At 40.8% G+C, this 25,050-nt stretch overlaps 2 protein-coding genes across 11 annotated transcripts; one reads left to right on the top strand and one right to left on the bottom strand.

Annotated features, from left to right (window-relative positions):
• The first annotated feature begins 27 nt into the window (after positions 1-27).
• LOC110980548 (zinc finger protein 511-like) lies at positions 28-7,392 on the top strand. 9 transcript variants are annotated; one of them, XM_022237347.2, is made up of 7 exons: positions 28-176; positions 729-823; positions 2,044-2,137; positions 2,435-2,636; positions 2,762-2,886; positions 4,181-4,339; positions 6,325-7,392. In XM_022237347.2, exons 2-7 carry the CDS (start codon positions 733-735, stop codon positions 6,572-6,574), a joined length of 921 nt encoding a protein of 306 aa, XP_022093039.2. In that variant the 5' UTR covers positions 28-176; positions 729-732; the 3' UTR covers positions 6,575-7,392. The 9 variants fall into 9 exon arrangements, with proteins under 9 accessions (XP_022093039.2, XP_086998096.1, XP_022093041.2 ...); XM_087141970.1 differs by having other exon boundaries at positions 38-156; XM_022237349.2 differs by having other exon boundaries at positions 38-162.
• Positions 7,393-8,935: 1,543 nt separating this feature from the next.
• Positions 8,936-24,693, bottom strand: LOC110980547 (proton-coupled folate transporter-like). Of its 2 annotated transcripts, XM_022237343.2 has the most exons (7): positions 24,256-24,688; positions 21,786-23,012; positions 21,085-21,216; positions 20,112-20,195; positions 16,074-16,230; positions 14,549-14,607; positions 8,936-13,012 (listed from the first exon to the last, which is right to left on the bottom strand). In XM_022237343.2, exons 2-7 carry the CDS (start codon positions 22,729-22,731, stop codon positions 12,978-12,980), a joined length of 1,413 nt encoding a protein of 470 aa, XP_022093035.1. In that variant the 5' UTR covers positions 22,732-23,012; positions 24,256-24,688; the 3' UTR covers positions 8,936-12,977. The 2 variants fall into 2 exon arrangements, 1 of the variants encoding a protein (XP_022093035.1); XR_015426632.1 differs by lacking the exon at positions 8,936-13,012 and having other exon boundaries at positions 16,074-16,234; positions 24,256-24,693.
• Positions 24,694-25,050: the final 357 nt, after the last annotated feature.

The raw sequence follows: 25,050 nt of genomic DNA, 5'->3' as shown, positions 1-25,050 counted from the left end.
ATTGGTCGAGATCCGGCCCCAAAAACTTGACTTTAAAAATGGCGGCCTTCATGAACGTACATGTACTGCACTGCACTGACCAAAGATTGTATAGCGCCAATCTTTGGTACTGACTACTGTACATGACGTAAGGATGCGTGAACGACAAGCAAATGTGTATATGTTCGTAAATTACGGTAAAATATGCCTTTATAATGAAAAATTTGTTGTGAATTTCTGGCAAGAGATGTAAATTTTTGTTGGGACTCAGTGATTAGTTTTCAAAAGGTAAAAATACTTCTTTTTCAACATTAATTTATATGTTCAATTTCCGGACAACTCTGTTGTCATGGTTGTCAGACCTGCCGGTACCTGGACCATACCTTTTTTATAGCTCCATGCCTGGACCAACGTCAGGGCCAGTGAAATTATATGGGAATGTGCAAGGGTAGAATGTATCATTGTTTTCGTTTGGAAGAGGTGGGACAGTAACATCAACATTTAACCCTCCTATGCTGAAGTCTCTCTTTGGGTCACTTGGTAAACACCTCGAAGAAGCACAGCTGTGTTGTGTTGTGCACTGCACCAATATGCAAGAGAGTGACCTTGGGCACTTGTGCATATTTGAGGGTTAATCAAAAAATTTGTACCATTTTTTAAATGAGTTAAAGTACAAAAATCTTAGATGGTATTAAAGTTTAAAATAAGGCATTTTTGTTAATCTGTCTGTCTTTCCTTCGGGCATGTAGAGCAATGGAGTCTGACAGGTTAGTGCAAAGTGAACCAATGCAAAGTGGTAGGCGGAGTTGGAGCTATGTACCAAGAAGGAGGAGAATTCTTCCAGGTCGGTTATTTGTTTTATGTTATTTCATAAACCTTTTTTTTTTCACTTTCCTACATACTGATATCCAGTACGACTGTAAACTCTGGCACGCACCATTTCATACAAGTACATTGTACGTCTGTGCGGACAAATACCCTTAAAACTATTGATTTGCAGTAACTCGGGAGATCGCCCCACTTCAGCAATTAAGCCTTGGAAAATGGATCATAATTTGGCAAACCTAAATGCCACATTGCGTAATAAACTTTATGCAAGTTGACAGTTATTGAGAAAACGATAGGCGTGCACCCCACATGCCATTCAGTCAAGCGATTAGTAAATTTGCTTGTCACTGGGGTTAAGCACTTATAGCCGATAACAACATCCCCCCAGGACCTTACAGTGGCCAATAAGAGATGCTCAAAATCCTGGTATGGCCTCACTGGCCTGGCCAAAAACTTGAGTTCCGATGCTGAACTTGATAGTTTTCTGATAAATGAGAATTTGTGGACAGTGACATGGTCAGTTAGTCATTTCATCCCACTGCATACATGTACATGCAGTTGTTATTCATAGTGATGGTTAGTACAATGTACATGTATTTGCTGGAACAAACAGGAACTTGAGAATGTCAGTTGCATATTGTGCTTCACGAGCAACAATGTAACGGTTTGGGAAAATAGTCTTTAAAAAGAATTTGTTGTCTGTAGCAAAATAGAAAGAGAAAGGGAAAGAAAACCAAATATGGACATTTTAAGTGTAGCGTCTTAGGGGAGTCATTTTCAAGTTTGGGGCAAGATATTGGTTCAAGTTTCTCTTTTCAGAAACAACTGTAGTAGGTGTACATGTACAATACGTGTATGTTTTTGCAAAGTTCATATTTTTCAGGTGTTTGCCACCAAATTTCAAGTTTCAAAGTTCACACGTTTTACATATTTGTGGGCCACCAAGTTTCAGTCAATTTTTTTTTTTTGGCTGTAATCCCAACCCTTCCACGTTCCTGAAAACCCACTGGGGATTTGAAGGATTTTGAAAAAGTGAGGGAGTAAAAAGAGAAAAAAGCTCAAACATACTTTGATTGGATTTAATGCCACTCAGAAATTACCTAATCTGTCGATTTGAACGTGCCACTGATTTTCTGAGGATGTAAGAGGATTTCTGAATACTCCCAAGAAAAATGCCCAGGCAAATGTAAAAACAGCACGTGCTTTACACAATCAGTGTTCCCCTTGATGTTTCAGAAGATACCTTCTTTCAGGACGGAAACCTGGAACTTAGTCTAGCGCACAAGCAGATGCCCATTGAAGACACTGAACAAGACGACCATCTTACAAGGTCTGGCTGAGTCTAATCAAGCGGCTGTGGCTTAGAGTAGCACATACACCTATGGGAAGTGGCTACAGCCGCTAGCCAGTTGCTGCCCATAGACACGTGTGTGATTTCCAGCCAACTCTGGATGACACACAGCTTTAACTTTCTTTTATTGATGTCTGTGTATGAATTGCAGATGGCAAGGCATAGCTTGAAATCACATGGCATAAAAATGGTACCACTGGTGATGTAAACATATGTAGGCCTACCATACAAAGTTGTTTTTACAAGATGATTTGTTTTGTATGAATTTCCAAACAGGCATGAGGATTTCAAGTGTCACGTGATTGGCTGCGGCCAGTCCTTTACCACCGTCCTGTCCTACGAGGTCCACTACAACGGAGCGCACCGGAATATTTGCCACGACTGCCGCCGGTCCTACCCCTCCAACCATCTGTTGGATATCCACGTCCTAGAGTCACATGACTCGCTGTTTGAGGTCATGGCCACGAAACAGCCGATGGTAAGGGTCAGTGCATCGTACAAAGAATTCTTGGCGTGATTTAAAAGCATGCAGAGTAATGTGTAATCTAGCCCAGCCGTGGCAATGAACTGATTGCATGGGTTTTTTGTTCAATTATGTCACAGTACCAGTGTCTGGTGGAAAGTTGCCGGGAGAAATATCCCAATGCTCAACACCGCAGGGAGCACTTGATCAAGGATCACCACTATCCAGCTGACTTCAGGTTCCAGAAAGGAATTGCCAAGCCTCGGTTTGTAGCAAAATATTTTTGTTGCCTCATGATGGTGGTACACAGTCTACATGTAGGACAAATTTCTCTGAGAGGACGGATGTTGAGGGCCTGTTGTAATTCAGGGGCTGGCAGTACAGTGTGCATGCAGATAAAGGGAAGGATTGCTGGCATTGAGTATGGGCGGGGGTGGGGGTTCTGAGGCGTATGTATGTCAGGCATGATCACCTGATTCGGCCAGTTTGCACAATTGCCTCCCTCGGAATGATTGGCCAATCCTGAATGAAATCTCTAACTTTACTTCCCATTTTACGAAAGCGTCTTCCACAACCGTCAATTGGCAAAGAAAGGCAAATGGCTGCGTTACAGACAAATCGTGGAATGAGATCGACCAAGTGCGCCAAAGATTGAGTGATCGGGCACATCATCCAATCATGCCCAACAAGCACCTTCCCAGAACACCAATTTTCACTTTCAATGAATCGTCATGAAATTAATGTACTTCCTCACATTTATTACCTACAGGGACCAAATTTCATGATTTGAAAATTAATCTCCATGCAGTACCATTCACCCCCCACCATTTAGATCTGACAAGTTGCAGGCGCACCTGGTCTGATAACTCAAAGAGAATCAAGAAACAGGGAATGCGTAAAATTCAAAAATTTTTGTGTATGAACGGACCCCACAAGTTATTCGTTCTGATATTGAAAGCAATTGAAATGAGGCTGGTTGGGGCATCCTGACTGTATTTGGAGGAAAGATATTCCTCCACAGTTTTCATCAAGAATGTCTTCTGTTGATCACTAACAACCATAGTAATTGTCGAGTACAAAAGCGTGACATGATTTGATCGAAGACGTGTAGTACAAACAAATAGAGTCCACGGGCCTGTTGGTGTATGCACCACTTGTAGTTCATGCAGTAATGCCTTTTGCACACATAATCATCCGTCAGTGACGTATTCACTTTGGTACTCTATAGTCGTAATTGTTTTACCTGTAAAGTCAAGAGCACTGTTCTTAACTGCTGGGCTGTGGTATGCCCTGAATGGAGGGCTTTGTCCAGCAGCAGGCCCCATTGAACCAGCAGCTGCATGGTGAATGGACTGTATGCGTGGTATGCACTAATCCTCACACAACGGTGCGGTAGTAGCAGTCCTCCTTAACGAAGGGGTTAAAACAAGGGAAATTTTAGGTCCCCAAGTCTTTGTGTTCTTTATTTGCAAAATACAATTTGAGGTACCTGTTCTGACAAGGTAATTTGTGAAGTCCCAATGACTTTGTGGTAAAGGTGTTTGACTGTGTGTGCACAGGTCACCGGGAAAGCCAAGACAAACTGGTGAAGAAGCCATGGAAACGGAAGCACCTGTTGATGGGGACACACACTGTGACACGGTCCCAGCCACACACAGTGACAGGCCAAAGACTACCTGTGTAGAGCACCAAGCACCAGTTGAAAACAGGCAACGCAGGTACCAGAGTTTACATGACTTCACTTTGCCAGCAACAGTTGGTATATAGACCTTCTTGACCAACCCCACTGCTTGCTACTCAGAACTGAACTTAACGCCTTCTTACACCACCAAACGCCACAAATGTAACTTCATTGCATGTAGAGGTCTTTCATGTGACGTAACATGACATAGTAGGAAGTGCATGCATTTTCAAATCTGGTAATTCTGTTGGAAGTTTCAGCTATGCTAGAATGTTGATAGACTTTGAATGCGCACGCATTTCCACACTCATCTGTATAGATTGAACGCGGACCGTCAGAAATCATGTGACTTTAAATCCTCTATTTGCAAACAATTATGGACATTTCAAAACCTAGGATGAAGAGATGATGTTGTTGAAGATACCGTACCACACCTTTGAACAATTGATTTATTGTTGTCTTGAATTCCTTGCAATATTTGTTCTACTAGAAGTTCCGAGAAGAGTGTTGGCCTGTAGCTATGCATTATTTAATAGAGGTTGTGCATGACAGCCGACTTTCTGGTAAGAGCTTTTTTTTTTCCTCAGGGAAACACTTTTTACCGTTTTCACGAAAAGGCGAATTTCTCACCAGAGAGTAAAACCTAGGTTTCAAGAAAATTGCATTTGAAGTTGTCTCTTTTTCGAACCCTTATTTCCCCAGTATGCAGCATGCCTTTGACTTAACCAATACTACATCGTGAAAGAGGGGATCTTAAATGACCCAAAACTGCCATGCAATACTTACAGAAGTCAAAAAAAATTTTTATTTTGTAAACAGACAAATTTGCCTCTTTGCAAAAATACTAAAACTCATGCGACTTTTTCTGTTTGTGAAAACGTGCTATTCTACCGTAGCGCATGCCAGGTGGAAAATTGTTGCATTTGTATATACTTCTGGCTTCAATTTGCCTCTTCGAAAAAATTAGCCCTTTACTGCTAATGCTGTACCTATGAAAAACAAAGTCGCCTCTTCGTAAAAACACAAAATTCGGTTTACCGGAAATTTTCCCCAGGTAGATCTCCGTGATTTGGCTGTTTTCAGTAGATTTGGTAGAAAATGATAACACCAAGTTATCGGCATCGCAGAGCCTATTTAATTTTGGAAAAAAGCCAGAAATTTGAAAAATCATGATTTGGGGCCAGAGTGTCTCTTTGTAAAAATGGTGACGACTTAGTACATCTTTTGTGCTATCTCTCTGTTACAAAAGCAGTAAACATCGGAAAGATGGCTGCCGTGCACAACCCTGACGGTTTTGATCATGTACACCTACTAGTAAGATCTTAACAGCTTCAAATCATTTTGGGGAGGATAGAGTGGATCATCACACTCAAGACACGTGTTGAGAAACTGATACAAAATAAAGGAACTTAATTCACATGAAATAGATTTAGTACCATGATTACGGCAAAATCAACCATTGATACAAATGAAAATGCGCAAACAGCAGGTCATATGCCAATTTTTGGCTCCCGCTCCTGTTTACTGTTTTCAAGAGTATAACATGAAAACAGCTCACAGCTTATCTGATGTGCAAGGGATTAGGGTAACATGCATTTCTACAGGCCAGTCACATGATTCTGAGCTAATAAAAGTACAGCATATAACAATATTGAAAGTCAAACTGGATGAATCTTGATGGAATGTCAGAGTCGGGCACATACAACATGAAATTTGAACCTCTAAGTTACATGACCAACCCCAGCAAGCTCAGGTGAGTGAGGGGTAAGTCATCTGCACTGGTGAACAGAGAGTGATTGGTTCGATTCCCGGCCATGTTAACTTGTGAATGTGTCTAAAAGCTTTTGGAAAGCATCAAGCATAAGGGCAAAACCAAAACGAATTAAAAGTTAAATGTCCCAGTTACACAAAAACGTGAAAACAAAAACATGTTGATGTTTTCTGTTTGATGTTTTGATGTGCTTTTTATGTTGGTGAGGGAAAACAAAACATTCTGACCTTGTTGTTTATTTCATTTGTAAGGGTACCGGTCAACATTTCCTTCGGGAGAGGTGGTACTCGGTCATTTCAACGCACTGGACACCACAAGCATCAAAGTAAATCAAAGAAACACAGTGGACACACCTATAAGCAAAAATGCCACACCCCTAAAGAGGAACCGATGGAGGAACAGCTCGGAGAGGCAGGTGGCAGATCAGAACGTGATTTCATGAATACTGAAAGGGAAGGAACTGAACAGGAGCCAATGAACATCAACGATGAATATTCATGACGTGTGCTGCAGCCAGTGACTGAGCCTCAAGTGTAAAAGTGGGATGTCATAATAGCATCAGACTACATCTGAAAGTCTCAGCTATGGCTGATGACAACATACTCAACCGTGAGGATGTAGCCATAGCCACTGGGCTGTGGCTTCTGTAGGCACCTACTAAGGCTAGCTGTAGGCAAGTCTTCTGCATTAATGTATTTCTGAGAAGCCAACCGGGCAGCAGCAGAGTAATATTAAATTGCATTGTCTTTACCGTTAGAACACTTGTATGTGCTGACAGTTTTCAGGGCCAGCCATGACAGGAGCTATGAGCCCCGAGCTGGACCAACGGAGGCTGATTGCCAACAGCACTCCGCTGGTTCACAGTGGACTATGAAAATATACACGTGTTACAGGCTTGTCAGTGCCAGCAAAGTGAAAAATGCCGGCTCAAGGCGGATAGCACCCCTGAACTTCTTTTGAACTCGGAGAAAAATGGATGATCAAGTATCATTTGTGTGAACAGTCTCAGCAAAGCACATAAACTGTCAATGCCTAGAGATGGAAATCTGTAGTGCTGGCTTGCAGTGCAGCTATCTTCTGATCACTGGCATTTCATGTCTGTTCGTTAAATGCAGCACAGTTCATATTTGCACTCAGTGATAAAGACTGCCATTTTTACTTGATATGCTGCTTGAGTTGCAAGGTATCCCCAAAATACATTTACAGTCGGACCTCGTTAATATGAGGCCCTTCAGACTTGGCAAATTACCTTGTTTTGACAGGAACCTTGTATTGTCAGGAATGAAAACAAAGAATAACAAAGGGTTAGGACCCAAAGACTTCCTTGTTACAAGTAGAATCTTGTTTTAATAGCGTTCTAATTAACTAGGTTTAGCTGTATTGACTTTTTCTGAAGATGTGGTGAAAAATGGCCTCTCCTTCGTTGCACGCTGTGGTTTTTTTCTCTCTCAAATTCTCAAGGCAAATGTTACCCCAGCAATGAAGGTAGATAAACTATGATACATATGTATTGAAAACAAACAGCTCTGGAATGAAACAGCCCATTTCTGGCCTAAAAGCTCAAAGTAAATGTGATTTTTATTCCCTCTCATATAAGTTACATTCACGAAACCCTTCAACAACAGTTTATACACCAAAACAATTTTTTTTTTAACATGCCAAATTATTCGGTAAATGTAAGAAAATAGAATTTCCTGGATTGGACATAATATGGTAACCTTTCCACTATCCTGTCTTTCCCCTCCATCTTCCCACACAAAAATAAAGATCTGACAAATGTAAAATCAAGAGCATGATTTAAATTTCAGGTCCTTTCAAAATTGTTCCACTTTAGCCAAATACTTCAAAAATTCATTTTCGAAATCTCCACCTGTTATTTTTTAGAAAAAGATAAAAAATTAACACAGTCCGTATTTCAATTTAAAATGTACATGTATCTTGTTTACAATTAATACCATTCAGCTGTAACCATCTACATTCCATAACCAAGTCAACCACTTTGCGTTTCAAGTTGGGGAGATGTTGACACCAAAAACAGATCCAGAACCACATTTTCAAGGTGCGGGGGGGAGGGGGGAATTTGGATTTGATGTTACCTGTCATGGCCTTTAAGGCTACATTTTAGTGCTCATAACACACCTTTTGAAGGGAAACGGAACAGACTATAATACTATGGGAAAGCGTGAAAGCTAAGAGATTTTGGCGTCACAAGAGATGTGCGACAAGTTTTCATTCGAGTGGAACTGTGTTCACATTTTGTAAATTCACAGCACAAATATTTGATCTGTCCTCACAAATTCACAATTACGATTGCTTTCATGCCAAGTACGAACAAGCCTTAAGGGAATCGCCTTCCGTTCTAATTCTAATTGCTGGTGCTCCTTGGGGAAGAGGAGTGTGGCCCTATCCCCACCCACCCCTGGATCTGCCCTTGGTTGCAGCATGGAGAAACACATTCATTTTAGATTTAATGATATGGCACCTACATGTAATTCCCTCCCACATGTATGTATGAATCAGGGCTCCAGTCAGACTAACAAGTCCTTTAACAAGACTAGTCTAGGTAACGGCATGAACAGTGACAAAAGGAATGCTCCTTGTCGTGGTTAATTTCAAAGGCTTGTGACTAGGCTTCAAAAACTCACCGACTTCATAATTTCATTTTAAAATCTGCCTGTTTCATTACAACATAAAAAATTAGCAGTTTCTTTTTCATCAAAAAAAAGTCAGAATATTTCTTGTCGCTAATTAAAAAACACTGACATAACTCAGCTCTAGGTGCTGAGATTCCATTACCAAATCAACTATTAAAGTGTGGGGGGGGTAATGGAACCAAGGCTAGATCCAAAGCCAATCTTTTAAAAGGGGAGGCGAAAAAAAAATGGAGATTTCTGTAACCTTGATAGGGCCCTTTTAGGCTTTCCACAAAACGTTTTTGAAGGAAACTGAAACAAAACATCATTTTTCGCTACTTAAAAATTGGTTTGCTATCTGGGCCCATTAGAGGAGAGGTATGGCCCCACTGCCCCCCCCGATCTGCCCTTGGTTGGAAAAATCTGATGTTGAATTTAAATCTAAATTTAAATCTCATTAAAGTTCTGTTAGTTTTTGGTGGTATTTCCCTAATAAGGGACACAACTTGGGCCAATGCCAAAAACTGATTTAACCTCTTCCATCTGCGGTACTGCCAAAGCCTTTCCAGGTTTTTGGTCTTTCCCTAATAATCCCCGACATTTTTCCTTGCTGGAAAAAGAGGAAACTAATTTTCAGATACCCAGAGTGGCAACGAATTTAGCCGAGTCAAGGCCTTCACTGCAATTACTGAATTTTGGTCTAGGTGGGCATGGCACATGAGATGCGGACTTCCTTTGGACCCATAATCCCTTAAGCATCACGCAGAGGTCATTGAAGCCACCGGCGGACATCTTACCATGCCAAATACAAAGGTAATACAAAGGCATGCTTGCCATAGTTGACCACATTTTTTTATGGCATGAGTTATAACAAAAAGTGAGCCAACCATCAATATGGTAAAATGGCTGCAGCACAAAGGTATTGTGATCCAGATTTTTAATAAAAGTTTTGACAAAAGCAAATGCAAGTTTCGTCAAGACTGGTCACACCTGCCTTTACCAACTCATTTCTAAAGGTTTTTTTTTAGTTTTTTGGGGGGCAACTGACTTCAGTACATGTAGTATTAATAATCATAAAAAAGACACTTGCATGAATTCAATCGGTGGCAATGAATCCAATCGATAAAACGGTGGAAATATGCTGAAACCACTCAATGGCAAGCAATAACGACTCATGACATCTATATACAAGTACATGAGTAGTATTCACAGAGAAAGCGGCCTGCTTCACGGATTGTGTGATTGGTCAAGAAGAATTTTCAAAATGAACTACTCCAACAGCTGAATTTTCTGCCCGAGGCCTTGGATAGTGAATTGGTCAAGGCCTCCATGACCAGGTGTGAATCACATCCTCCAATCCTCTGTCAAGTGCTTATCATTGTCATCTTGAATAAAGGCTACTAGGAGGTCATGTTAGTACTCAAAATTTAGTGGCTCAAGTAGAAAATATCATTGTAAAGACTTTGGAAATTCAATTTGAATCTGCATTGCAGTACATGTGGTCTCATTTCAAGAGGTAACAATTTAGTACTGTAGCAACAAATTTAAACACAAGACATTTAAAGTCGGGTCATCTTATGACCAAAAAGTGAAACGCGGTGAATCAGAACATAAAAATCTTGTCACCTGATTACATTTTTTGCTAGCTACATCTGTTTACACTTTAGAACGACCAGATCAACCAATTTGCGTAAAATATTAGAATAAAAAAATAACAGGTTACTGAGAGACTCAAGGTTGCAAGTTAAGGTTACTCGTAAGTTGATGTTATACGATGACAATCTCAGCAATACAGTACATGGCCACTGTCTCACAGAGACAACTTGTCACCACTGGCTGTTTAGAGCACGGACCATTTTCCCATAATGCACTGAGAGAGGTACATGTAGCCACTTGCAGTCAACCCCTAGGGGGCAAACTATTGTGAATTGTGGGTTTACGGTTGAATATATGATTACAAAACTAAAACAAGCCCCACATATTATTCAGTGATTGGAATAGTCGATCTGTCATTTACATGTACATTGAGTGCACTGTACTTTGGAAAGCAGTGCCATCTCTTTAGAAGTATAAGATATTGGCACTGTTAGAGCACCAAGACAATTCTCAAGTCGCACCGCCATCACCAACACACAACTTACCCATGTACCCGAGGGGAACTGGTTCCAAATTATGGAACCTTGTATCCATATCCACCTGCATATGCATATTCATATAAGAACTTTTTAAGCTAAGAAAAAACGAAGAGGTTTAAAAGATTTTGTGGAGATTGTTTAAAGCAAAACCTGGCTTCACAGAAGCAATAACACACCTCATATTATATTGGCACTTTAAACGTATTTTCACATTTGGTACTCCTGTTTGTATCTTCGCAATTATTTTTTTTACTTACGTGTACTTATTTCAGCTGGATGTCAATTTCCAGTACTACCCACCTAAATGCACAGCACTATCACTGCTACGTCTTGGAAAGGATCACAGAAAGACTGGCAACTTGTCAGACTTTTGGTCTGGGTCTAAATTGGTGTAATCCTTTCTTTGGGTCCAAACAGAACGTAGTAGTTTACGATTTGTCTTTAAAGATAATCAAACTTTGGCATATTTTAAATTGACAGAATTTCCACTGTCATTCTATGCACAATTATTAAAAAGAGAGAAAAATTCCTCAATTCCTAAATATTCTGTCAGCCTCATCTTTGCACATATGTATTTAATATGACATGGTATTATCACAGATTTAATTCAAGTCAAAATTAGGTCAGCCAGACATTAGTATGACCTCAAACACTTCAAAATACTGATTCTTGAGAGTCATTTGCAAAATATTTGTAACTTCCTCTGTTGAGCACTCCAATATTTTACCTCAGAGTGACATTTCAGACAGGCAGTATACAACTGCTGAGTCAAGGTACCATACACAGGGATGAGATTGACCAATGAAAACAGCTGAAAAAGGCACAAAGAAGCTGAACTGTGACAATTTCCTATACTTTTGAACACAGTCACTGGGGAAAAAAGCTGAAATCCAAAACAATTAAAGCTGAAATCAGCTGAAAAGCTGAGAAATCTCAACCCTGCACACAGTCAACTTTGACAGACCTGCTGGGCAACATGTCCTGGCTATTACCACGTTGAGGGTAAAATTTGTTTTGTTCGGGAAATGGTATTTAGTTACCGGGACACAAATCTGTCCCCATTACAAGTTTTGATTCGGCATCATTTTATGTTTCTACATGTAGTCTTCACAATCTGGTATCAAAAAGAATGTGTGGGTACGTATTCAAGCCATGGATGTTGAAAAATGGAAGACTATAGGGCCCACCATTGAAAAGGGTCCACAATCAGAAAACGTACACATTCTAAAAACCCTTCAAAAATTTCACCGCGTTCAGGGGACGAGGTCTTTTGTTAGGGAAATCTTAACAGAGTTGTGGGAACATTTCGGTCCCCACAAAATAGGTGAAATGTTGAGTGTATGTCCTCACAACTAAGGTGTGGGAGTTTATGACCACATCATGATGGAGTCTCCACAATCTGGTATCAAAAAGAATGCGTGGCTATGTATTTAAACCTTGGATGTTGAACATTGAAGAACTATAGGGTCCACTGTTGAAAGGGTCCACAATCGGAAAACATACACATTCTCAAAACCTTTCACAAATTTTCAAGTCCACACAAAGGAAAACCAACAGGAGGTCCACAGTTGAAGGTCTTCAAGTCAATGGGAACCACTGAAGTGTCAGGATGTGGGTAGGACTCCACCGCATTAAGGGGACAATTTCTTTTACTGGACAAATTGGGACCAAGCCGTACAGACATCTCTGTCTCCATAACATTTTCGGTCGCCACAAAATAGGTGAAATATTGTGCGTTTATCCCCACAACTACGTAACACGTAAGTCTGTACACATTCCCGCACCGCAGTTGTGGGGACATACACTTGATATTTCACCTATTTTGTGGGGACTCGGAAATGTCCCCACAACTTGGTTCAAATTTCCCTAATGAAAGAACTTGTCCCCTGAACGTGGTGAACAAATACTTCCTACCGTTTATGGGGACAACACATGTTGAACGTTGAAAAATACATGTAGACGTCATAAGACCAAGACCATTGTGAGACGCATTCTCTGTCCCCACAACTCAGTCCTCGACTTTCATAACAACAGAGACTGTCCCATTAATGTGGGATTAGCAGTTGTTTCACAAGCTTGCCATTTTGCTGTTGGAGAAACCTGTAGTGGGTTTACACCTCCTCCGGCATTCGCTGCTTATGCCAACTTGTCGTCAATGCAACTTGTATCAACTGGAAATGAAAAATCAAAATGAGCTGGTGAACATAAATGCAGTGCACATCTGCAAAGGCACGTACATATTCATGAAAGATGTATGGCACATGAGTGATGCCAATGATGAATCACAAAAATACAAACAATTTATCGGTAGTTAAACGAGAGAACTATGGTAAAAACTGCACTGGTCTAATGTACTGGGGCCAGCCATGTCAACCTGCTGCAAAAAATACTAAGCACTACCTGGGGCTTGTCTTCAGTACAACTGGGTAACTGCCAAGTTGTCACGCAATTTTTTACTATTGTGACTTATCCAGATGATTTTTGTTCCATGCAATTGTTAGATAGAGATCACTTGGTGTGAGGGTGGACGTCAAACTGATAGCTCCTTGAGGTTCTGGAAGCTGGCAAAACTACATTGTAAATGAACCACATTGAGTTTGCTCTACCACACCATGGGCGTTGCACAAGACAAGGGAATGAAAAACACCAATTTGCTTGAAAAAAACCTCACAATTAACCCTCTTGCACTGTTAATGGTTTAGCAGATCACTGATGATGAGTAATATTCCCTCCCTCCCCCCCCCCGGGAAAAAAGTGCTTTGCCCCAATATGGACTGATGTAATGGTGAATAGGCCTATGAGATTTGACTCTCAAACATGAATATCATATATATATAAAGGTTCGACCTTTACGCTGGTCCGTTAGCCAAATTCGAGTAAAAACCGTGGCGGTCTAGCAAAAGCCCTCGTCTAGGTGGTCCGGCGGTCTAGTAAAATTATATTCTGAAATAAGCGGCGAAATAGTTGATAGTGATGCATACCCTCTAGCTGCTGCTGGAATTTTATCCAAATAAACTACATGTAGAACCTTTTGCAACCAAGAATAGTTTGGTCCCTGGCGCCAGCCCAGCAGAAGTAATGCTGAAGTCTATGAATGCAGCGGCAGTAAATCGTCTGAAACTTCTGTTCCACGAGAACAAACATGTACTGTATTTACATGTACATTTCGTCAGGCGTACATGTACATATGTGCACGTACATATGCATACTGCATAAAACGTCCATGTACATAAAATGTCCATAATGATTTTTTTTTTCTTTCTCTTGGATTTGTGAATAAAACAAACCATTTTCAGCGGGTAACCACTTTGTGTGTTTAATTCGCTTGAGTAGAGTTATGCTTATGAATATTCTGGAAATTCATAATTCCCATGGCCATTTATGATTACTCATCAACAACTCAACAACAGTCAGCACCGAGTGCACACTGTCATGCATGATGTTGGAGCAGAAAACACTAGTGCCAAAAAAGAATGTTGAAATTTGGGGGAAGACGCGGATTAGTGAAGATGCTGGCAGACTAGTAAAAAGCCATCACTGCTGGTCCGGCTGGCAAGTGAGGAAAAAACGTTAATGGCAAACCCTGATAAAGTATAGTAAATGTGGTAATTTCCAGTCAATATTTTATGCTCAGCAGCAAAAGTACGTCTTTTGAAGAACTCTGACTTTACACCTCTCAGAGAAACTCTTAGGATAAGCGGTCTTACCGTCAGCATTGATTTCAATGTACCCATTCCGCTGCCTGGGCTCAAAAATATGCAGCAACCTACACAACAAATCAAACATGATTTCTGTGAAGAGTACTGACAAAATAATGATCCACATGTCTACATATACATGCATTAGACAAAACACCTGACGCAAACCCCCTCGTTTCTCATGTTTCTTGAAACCCCCTACCCCTGCTCTGAGTGAGACAAAAAAGAAAAAAGGTAACAAAATGGGAAAATTAATAAAAAACTAACTTAAGAACCTTAAAAACAAGATAGCCTCCTGCAGATTCTTACATGTTTGTGAACAAGGCAAGGGCGACAAACAGGAGACTACAACCCACAAAAATGAGAGGTTAACTGTAACAGTTCTGCAAGTCAGGGTTCCTGCACCTAAAGGACAATTAAATTCCATGACTTTTCCATGACCAACTTATGAAAATCCATGACCCAATAATGCAATTTCTTGGACTATTCGGCCTTTTAAGTTGCGAATAGAATCACACATTTTGTGCACTTATTTGTGAGAATAGAAATCACACGCAGTGTTTGAAAAATTCCATGACTTTTCCATGACTTTAGTCATTTTTACAAATTCCATGACTTTTCCAGGCCTGGAAAACAAAAAAAATTTCCTTGACTTTTCCAGGCCGTTGGAACCCTGTGCATAAAATATGGCTTACAGTACTACAAAACAGTAGTCTGAGCCTGAAGGACCTAGCGCTATGGTACATTACTACTTCTGGCTAGGGCACCCTCCACTGCAGAGAACAATAAAGCCATGCATTCATAGTGCCACAGCACTGTGCGGTATATTGTCTTATCTATTGTACTTTATGGCTTCAGAGAACAATAAGGTCATGTCCTCTTCGACAGCGCTGAATACTACATTTTACTACAATGAAGTACTTTGTAGTATTCAGGGCTGTTAGGGCTAAAAAACCCCTCCGGCCTGACCCCCCTCCCCTTGAAAAATTTCTGGATCTGCCCTGACCCCTGAAACCAAACTTTTTGATGACTTCAGTTTCCATACCTAGGACAGGTTATTTGGTTTCCACTGAAATGTGACCCGTCACGACCAAATGAGCGTAAAGTCACATTCCGCTCTTTCCTCTTTTGAAGGTTCAAAATCATATTGAAGTGGAAGTTAATTTGGGGATTCTGTAATATTTGGGAAGACTGATCCATCTCCAATTTAATTCCAAATATTTTGCAGGATCATATACGTGTAGTTAAAAATGTCATTTTCACAGCAGTTTTGAGAATAGCATTATGCATGCCTGGTCTGAAATGTTGAAACAATGTTAGGAACAAAGACGCAAAGCTGCCAGAATAATGTCACATTGTCACCTTATCATGCTTATACTTCAACCCTAAGTGTTCCAGGTACATGCCATTGGAGAGCTCTTTTTCTGCTGAACTAAAAAATACCAATATCTAAATTTTTGAAAATTCCGACTTTCAGCTCCGATGTGGAGACAGGTCACAAATGTGTACGCAACAAGTACATACAAATACTCACACAATGACACCCCAGGATATCAGAACTAACAGGGCCATAGTCAGGTAGACGAATCCAGCCATGAAGTACAAAGTGCTACTGTAGATGGCATTGAAGATAATTGGAGATAGGAATCCAGACAAGCTCATCAAGCATCCACTGAAGGCAAAGACAATACCTGGCTTAAGAGAAAAAAAAAGTTAAAGCTTCACACTGAATTATGCACGAAGGTGGAAGGTCAAATCCTAGTTAAACCAATGGACGTTATTCGTGAGGAAGTTTTTGATCTTGTTCATCGAATCTGTTTCATATATTGTTAACAGAGGAATGGGATGGTATCAGACTAATTTGGAATTCATGAGGGTTCCAAGCTTCCCCTTTATGTTTTTCCTGAATCTGGCGTAAAATACTCAAATTTGTTTTATCACAAACATGAAATTAGTCATCAGAGCAGGCAGGTACTAATGTGACAGGAAATTTCATTTTATTCTTTCATTGCAACCTTCGCTTTTTTCACTGACATCTTCACTTTCAACAACAACCTGGCATCTCATTTGGCTTACAGGACTCAGTACTACAACATACTACGTAGAAGTATGTTGTAGTACATGGCGGCATGCACAATTAACCCTTGATGGACGCCAATAGCTAATATCCTGTTCAAAGTACAAATTCACATGTACCCTAATCAGGATAGGGTTCTCCCCGGGATGTTATTCCAAAACTGAGGTATTCATGGTCTTATGACTAGTGATGTGACAGTGACGGGTGTGGGGCCCCATGGAAGGCCTCTAAAAGCTCAGTTTTGGAATAACATCCCGGGGAGAACCCTATCCTGATTAGGGTACATGTAGAAACCTTGATGAGGGTTACTTTTACATATTCGAAGTTACACATGGCGGCATGCACAATAAAACCCTTGATGGATGCCAATAGCCAATATCCTGTTCATTCAATATCATTCAATGATTTGGTACCATATGAAGCTAACCAATTTACATGTAAAAAGCAAAATATGCCTTCAAAACCCTAACCCACTGGGGCCTTTTTACTAGGGCACATTCTCAATTCTCCAAAATCCTGCAATTACATGTACCTAACTTCAAACACTGTATTCATCCTCAATCCTCAAAAATCCTCCATTTTTTTCGCTTATGCACAAAATGAACAGTATGTGTACCTGAGCGGGGTAGTTGATTTTTAATTTTTTTTTTATTTTTAAAATCGAATTTTTTAAATTCAAAGCAGATTTGTTTTATTTTATAAAAGTTGGAGACAAGTTGTCTCAAATGTCTATTCGAAAGCAAACAAATTAGCTGCATGTGTAATCGTTTTCTTTTATTTATTTATTTTGTTACAGAATTAAACAAATTTGGATTTGAATTGAGAAATTTAAATCAAGTAATTGATTAAATTCACAAACCACCACGTCTTGGCCTTGGTGAAATGTATAACACCTATAGGCATGATAGGTACACATACATGTACCCGCAGAGAAGATACTTCCTTCACAGACAATTAAGCACTTGCACTTGTACCAAGGATAAATACGTACCAGGTTTTAAACCGAGCTCTTTGTTCTGACAAAACTAGAGTTCAAAAGAATTATTAACAGGGTACTTATAAGCACTAAATGACTAATGAGTGAGACACATGCCACAAACAACAGGTGCATGTATTTATTTTGCATGCTACATGTATCCTACATAATGCCGGTAGGTACAAAATGCTGGTATTTTACCTTGCTCTGTGTGCACAAAAGCAGTCTCATTTTGTCTGTGGTGCAGCTCCACAGAGCAATGACTTAGGCTTAATTAAAAATCACTTTACCAAGGACATTTATCAAGGGATAGTTAGTGGTTTTAGTTACACTGCATAATGACTAACATTTCTAATCTCAATAAAATAAAATGAATTGTACATGTGTACCTGTGTAGATGTACACCGTACACTGATACTTTACCATGTCAAACTCCAAAATGGACAATTCAAATGAAGTACACATAAAATTAAATCATGATGATATTAAAAATCCCTTGCATCAAATTCACTTAGTGAATCCAAACAGCTGATTTACATCAAAACAAGTGGATTGAATTGAACCAAAAATCTTGCCCAACCCAGGCTGTGCATTCCTACTTCTTTAATATTAGTAGGAACTGGAAGGCTCACAGAGGGATGATTTGTTGTTTAACCACTACCAGCCGGGGACTCCGAAATCGGAGCCGTATGGTTTATATGTGTGGCTGGGGTCTCCGAACTTGGACAAAGGAAACAGGGCCCTGTAACAAAAGACCGTACTCCGAACAAAAGACCAGGCTGCTGGGCATTACCGGCATTTTTCACTCTCAAAAGTGGTGAGAATCCAGAGTTATTTTGAAACCGTATACCAGGGTTTGGGGTATTGAGAGCAAGTGGATTACCACCGGGGACAAAAGCTCTCCACCAACGCAGCGATGAGCCACACAGCACCGCTGCATGCTAATCTGGCCCCTATTGAAAAGAGGTCAGCAGTGCACTGAGCCAGGCTCGTGAACAAAAGACAGTTGTATAACACCGCACAATCTGGGCTCTGTTTACAAGGCTGCAGGCCTGGCTGAAATATTTGGGCGTCAATGAAGGTCACCTGTCAACTTAGAGTAGTGCCTGAAGATTACTCCGTGTGGCTATAAACGACTGTTAAATGGAATGATGAATTGTTGAAGGATTTTGAAAACGGAAAAAATGATAGTCATGCCGGCCCAGCATCCTCAACGTTGAAAAATGCCCCGGCACGAAGTGGTTAAAATGTGTAAATCCTGCAAACATTTCCAATGAGCAAAAAGAATTCAAAAGTTGAAACAGTTTTGCCTTTTTCCCCAAAAAATTAAATATGTTGATTTAAATCAATGATTTTTTTCCCAAAAAAAATCATCTGAATTAAATCTCGATTTAAATCGGTGATTTAATAAACAATTAAATCGGTGATTTAAATCAAGGTGATTTAAATCAGCCAACCCTGTGCCCTAGTCCTTCAAAAATTCTCCAACTCATAAAACTCTCTGGGGGAAGGGGGGTGGCATATACATGTACATTGAAACGCCTGTGTAACAGACTAGTCATAAACATGTATATTGTGATCAATGTCCTTTGTAATAAACAATTAAAGCAGAAATATACATATACCTTGGTTTTAACACACTACAGTTGAGGATTGTGTCATTTATGACCAGCAGCAGTGAACAATGGAACACACTGTCCTTGGGCACATGTACGGGTAAGTAAACATCATAATGTGCGACCATATGCACCACCACAGCATGTGACATGAGTTTGAGTACTTCATTCACCATTCGCCTTCAATCCTCCAAAATGCTCCAGCTTTTAAATCAGCATTTATATTCAGTCGTCTGAAATCCTCCAGCTTTTAAAACACTATTCATCCTCAATCCTCCAAATCCTCTATGCTTCAATCCCCATTCAACCTCAATCCTCCAAAATTCTCCTGCTTTTAAATCAGCATTTATCATCAGTCGTCTGAAATCCTCCAGCTTTTAAAACACTATTCATCCTCAATCCTCCAAATCCTCTATGCTTCAACCACCATTCAACCTCAATCCTCCAAAATTCTCCTGCTTTTAAATCAGCATTCATCCTCCATCTTCCAAAATCCTCCAATGTCAATAAATAAATCATCACTTATCCCAATTCCTTAAAAATCCTCCGAAACCACCTGAAGGATTTTGGAGGATTTTGGAGGATTGAGGTGTGTTAAGGTTAGTTCCATTCCCCTTCAAGTTTTCTCCAAGCAAATTTACCAAACCTGACAGAATCCAACAGCTACACAATGTACATGTAGACCAAAAGGCCATTTGTTCACTGCTCACATTAACAACATCCCACATAAAGAGACCACTGTTGGATATTGTTGGGTTGAGCACTGGTGGGGTTCGGGTAGAAAGATGGGGGCTGATTGGTTACAGAACAGAAAGATCACAACTTTAATTGGGGTAGCAGAATAAAGCCAAAATCTCAATGGAGGTGCACTCTTAAGAAAGAGATTAGCATTAACTATCTCACCCTGTTCATTTGGGCCTACGAGGTTGGCCATACTGCTCCTCGACAGTGGAGTAGTCATGAACATGAAAAAGCCGGTCGCTAAACCTGAAGAAAAATACACAGGTACATGTATGTGTGAGGGCAGGCAATTTTACCTATCACTATAGGAATGTGACAACAGGTAGCAATTTACAGGTAAGTGTGATTAAGACTGCTGCAATATAGCAGTATGACACATACATGTGTACATGTATTGAGATACATGTACCATGCATGAAACTTGGACTTAACAAAAAAAGAGGAAATTCCAATCTTGTCAAGACTTTATACGGCATTTTTCAGTTTTCAATGGCATGAGTCTGAAGTAAAAAACAAGGAAAGCAGCTGATCCGCGGAAAAGTTGCATGCCTCAACTACTTGGCTCTCGGTGAACTTCACTAAATATTTACAAATTGATTTTCGAGTCTGAGAAATCACAACTTTTAATGGTAAAAAGTAATTTCATTACCTAAAAATGCAAGTGTGGAAAAAAATTCAGTTGTAATACATGTGTTATAACCTCAGATGCTGGCAAACATCTGAAGAACCAAATGCACTACACAAGCACAACATTTGGTTAACTTTGGGAATAAACACAGTGAATGTACACGTGGCAACAGCTTCTGGATGACTCTGTGCACAAGTGCCCCCTCAACAGTTGGCAAGCGACAGTCTGGGCCGACCACCTGGTCCCATCCTCCATAATTACTGGGAGTTAAGGCCAATTTATACTTGGTGTGAAAGCGAACACGATCCCGAATTGTGACGTCAGGTTAAACATTCGTGATGCAAATTTGAAACTGTCAAACTCATTTCAAATCAAGCCAATTTTGCCTCAAATATTGTTTTGACATTGAACTGCTCAGCTGTTCCTTTCGTCTCAAGTGTGAATCAGCCTCGAGATGTGCAGTGGAGTGTCCGAGAAGCTTTCTGAGACTGTTAACTGTGAACCTACCAATGTAAAGCATCAGGTAACTCTTAGCGAGGGCGGTGATCACCAGAGAAGCGACGACGGAGAGAGAAGCAAGATGCATCGTCCAGAACTTGGGCAGATACTTGCAAATTATGATCCCTCCAAACAAAACGCCTAGATTTGGGAAGAAAAACAGAAACGATGGAAACGATGTTAAAACAGCTGAAGTGAGCAGAGTGGGGATTTCGGCCTACAACTTGTGGAGTACATTCTTACAACACAGGGGGGGGAGTGGCCACTTAAAATTAAAGCTGAAAACAGCTAGCAAAAAGCTGACATGTAACAAGTCCCCATCCGTTTGTACACAGCAGGTGCACACAAAAAAGCTGCAATTCAGGGTCAACATCTAAACAACAAAGCTGCAATCAGCTACAAAGCCGAATTTTCACACCCCTGTACTACTAAGAACCATCAAATCTCTTGGTCTACACATGTGCATGTACCGTTATCGTAAATGTAGGGAAAAAATCTTAAAATCGCAGGATTTGCAGGGCTACATTTGTTCAGTATGCATGTACACTGTATATGTATTCTGTACCCAAGGTTTCATTGTACATACATGTACATGTGAATACAGTGTACATGTACATAAACCAACAAAACACATTTGAATTCCAGCTACATGTAGCATGTACACGTACATCATGTATAAATTATACATGAATGTATGGAACAACACGTACCTATGCCAAAAACCCCAGCCATGGCGCCTTGGTAGTATCCTTCATGCAAGGGATCCATGCAGAACGGTTCCCCCGTTGTGTACAACACACTAATGGCCATCAAAGCCACCGAAAACAAAATGTTGGAGAAGATGATGTAGTTGAAGCCAGCTAGGAGCCAACCCCGCCGTTTGTTCTGGGCAAACAGGTGGAAGACGTTCTTGAAGACATTGAGTGGATTTGAGGGGACTTCCTCGGGGGCAATGACAGGACCATGGGTTTGGGTGATGTGCCTGTCCGGCAGAAACCAGATTATGAAAGCAGAGGTGATAGCGATAAATCCAATGACAGACAGGTAAGGTGCTTCAAAACCAAATGTTCTGATGACAAACCCGAGCACAAACTGGCAGATGCTTCCCACTAAACAGTAAATAGCATCGATCATGATGAATCGGACTGTGCGCTCTCTGCTTTCCGGAACCGTCACATCGGAGTTGTACCCCGCGCAGCCAACAATGACAGTCGTCAGATCACCCCCGATTCCTTGCGCCAGGCTCCCAATGAGCAGGACCCACAGGGGAAGGCAGAAATAAACCACCAGTAAATTGACGACACCGTTTAAAACAAGACCGACACACGGCATGATTAAGGCCACGTAGCGGCCGTACTTGTCACTAAGAGCACCCCACATGTTTGCCGAAAATATCACAGAGAAGGCCAGGATGGCCGTGAGGTACAGGGACCAGTTGCTGGCCTCTTGTTGCACTTTCTGCCTCAGCTGATAGCCAGAACTGGACGTGTTTGTGACACACTCGGACAACCTGACCTCTACTACTCCCAACTGCTCCGCGATCCTCTTCTCAATGTACTGCGTTTGGGTGGGTATAATGGGCCCGTAGGCTAACATAAACGCAACCAGTATGTGCTCTGTGGTGACATATTTGTAGATACCCTGGCCAATTGCCATATTGCCGGGCCAAACCACTCAGGTAAAAATCCTTTCAAAGGAATTTGCAGCATTAAAAGTTTGGGAAAATGTAGCGAACAAAGGTCCTTTCTTCTTCACCACATCCTCAAATATTACATCTCAGTCATCTAACAACTTCAAGATTGAGTGTCAGTTGACAAAGCTGCTCTCCACAGTGAGTGAGGTGATCATGTATTTGTCAGCAAGGTACTGGTATTAAGTCCATTTTTCCAAAGGGAATGCTTTTCCAGACACCTGTCTCAGAAAAACTGGTTGACCATCTGCCAGCAAAAAAAAAAGAATTATGTGGAAAATGTATGTGTTGGTGTTATTTAAAAACGAATGCCTCTGGTAAACTGACAAAAAGGACTGGAATTTATGGACTATTATGGAAAAACAAGCAAATAGCAGCATTTGACATGTGGTCATAAAACAGGTTGCTATGCATACTTATGTACATGTGTAAAAGGAAACTTCTTTTGTGGGGCCCAAAAATAGTGTGTTTGTTTTTTCATATGCCATTTATGCCTATATGGCCAGTATGAGAGCTGAGGCTACAATACGGGGGATTCGCAATAGTGGGCCTCTAAGAGTTTGCAATGGGTTGGCCAATCACAATGCGTGAAATTTTTCGACCATTTCCACACTCATTGGGTCGACAGATTTCACGCATTTTGATTGGCCAATGCGTTGCAAACTCTTAGATGTGCCCTTTTGTGAAGCGCCCATACTGGGACTTTTCACGCAAGGAAGGAAATGAAATAGACCCCCAAATCACTACTTTCTCCTTCTTTGCCCCCCTGGATCCACCTTTGCAGTCAAAGTACATGTACTTTTAAACTTGGAGGCTGTAAATTTGAAATTAGCAATTACATGTACATACAGGTGCTTCACTATATCAACCTAGTCAGGCACCTGCCAGTTGATATCAGTATAATCAATCAATCATGTAACATCGTGTCAAATTCTGCAAAAACCTCACACTTCCTCTGAGCAAAATTGTGCAGAATTGTGGTTTTTACATCTACAAAATACAGCAGACTGGAGACTTTGCAACAAAAACAACAAAGCTGTGAAATGATTAGTCCTCATTTCATAACTTTGTTTACATCCGACTGAGCTGATTCTTGCATTATTTTATTGCGTTTGCAAAGCCCTTTCCAATGACAAGTTATTTCTTTTCATAACTCACACTTCAAAATTTCATTGCACATACCTACACACAGCCTAGTAGTACTCTGAAAGGTCTGAATTTTGCTAATAATGGCTTAAACTCGGTCCCAAAACCATCGTGACTGCATGTTAATGAGATATTTTTAGTGTGGACGGCTTTTGAGGGGAAGATTTACATGTAGGCCTAATTGAAAAGTGCAGACAGATATAAATATTCACGATTCAGAATGCCATCATTTGCCCACACTCTTTGTCTTTTCAAACATGATGTAGGCTCCTGCACATGCCGTTCTAAGTTGTAGTTTCGTGCAACAAACATGACAAAGTCAGCAGCAGTAACGTTACACTCACATGATGTAGTACTAGTAGCATCACTAGTGTGGCACGGACTATCAGTATCACTCCGGATGGATCGGGAGTGAGAGTGGGGCTAATGATGGAGGTACCGGTACATGTAGGCAAACAACATTGAACATAGCCCCTCCGTCATGTCCATCTTTGGCCGTGAAGGTGATGACCAGACTAACGTCCGTGAAGGTGATGACCAGCCTAACGTCCGTGAAGGTGATGACCAGCCTAACGTCCATGAACGTCAGCGAGCTAGCTAGCTAGCTAGAGCCAGAGATGTACCGTCACCGATCGATCCAGCCCGAGCAAAATATCTGGCCGGCTGATCACATGTCGACATGTCATTGTCAATGTCAAAATCATGGCCGTTTCTCAAACCCCGTTCACGTTGGCAATAACTGTGGCGTTGTGTTTTGCTCTCTGCGTGTAGCGCATTCAAACAGCGCCCCCTGGTGTTCAGCCATGCTTATGAATACAGTACCAAGGTGGATCGTGGAAGTCCCTTGTTGCAACTTCAATCAGACTTTAATTCCCTTTGAACAAGAAAACCCTTCAGAGCCACGAGTACAGCTTTTATTCAAGTCAGATTCCTCCGGCTGGTGTGCCAAAATATTCCATCTGGCCTAATTTCAACGGATCAGAAAAGATTCTTCCAGTTGGCTTTTACAAACACAAGGGGCCGCGCCACAGTCTCAAACTCAATAAACCAGGGCTCAACACGACTTTAAAATGTAGGCAGGACTTCTTCTCACAAAGAGTCATCAATGATTGGAATAGTCTCCCACCCTACATTATAAA

The sequence above is a fragment of the Acanthaster planci genome, linkage group LG10, assembly GCF_054643075.1.
Source record: "Acanthaster planci isolate LZ-2023a linkage group LG10, COTS_SCS, whole genome shotgun sequence".
NCBI lineage: Eukaryota > Metazoa > Echinodermata > Asteroidea > Valvatida > Acanthasteridae > Acanthaster > Acanthaster planci.
The sequence above is the reverse complement of the archived record's forward strand: the minus strand, read 5'-3'. Positions and strand labels throughout refer to the sequence as shown.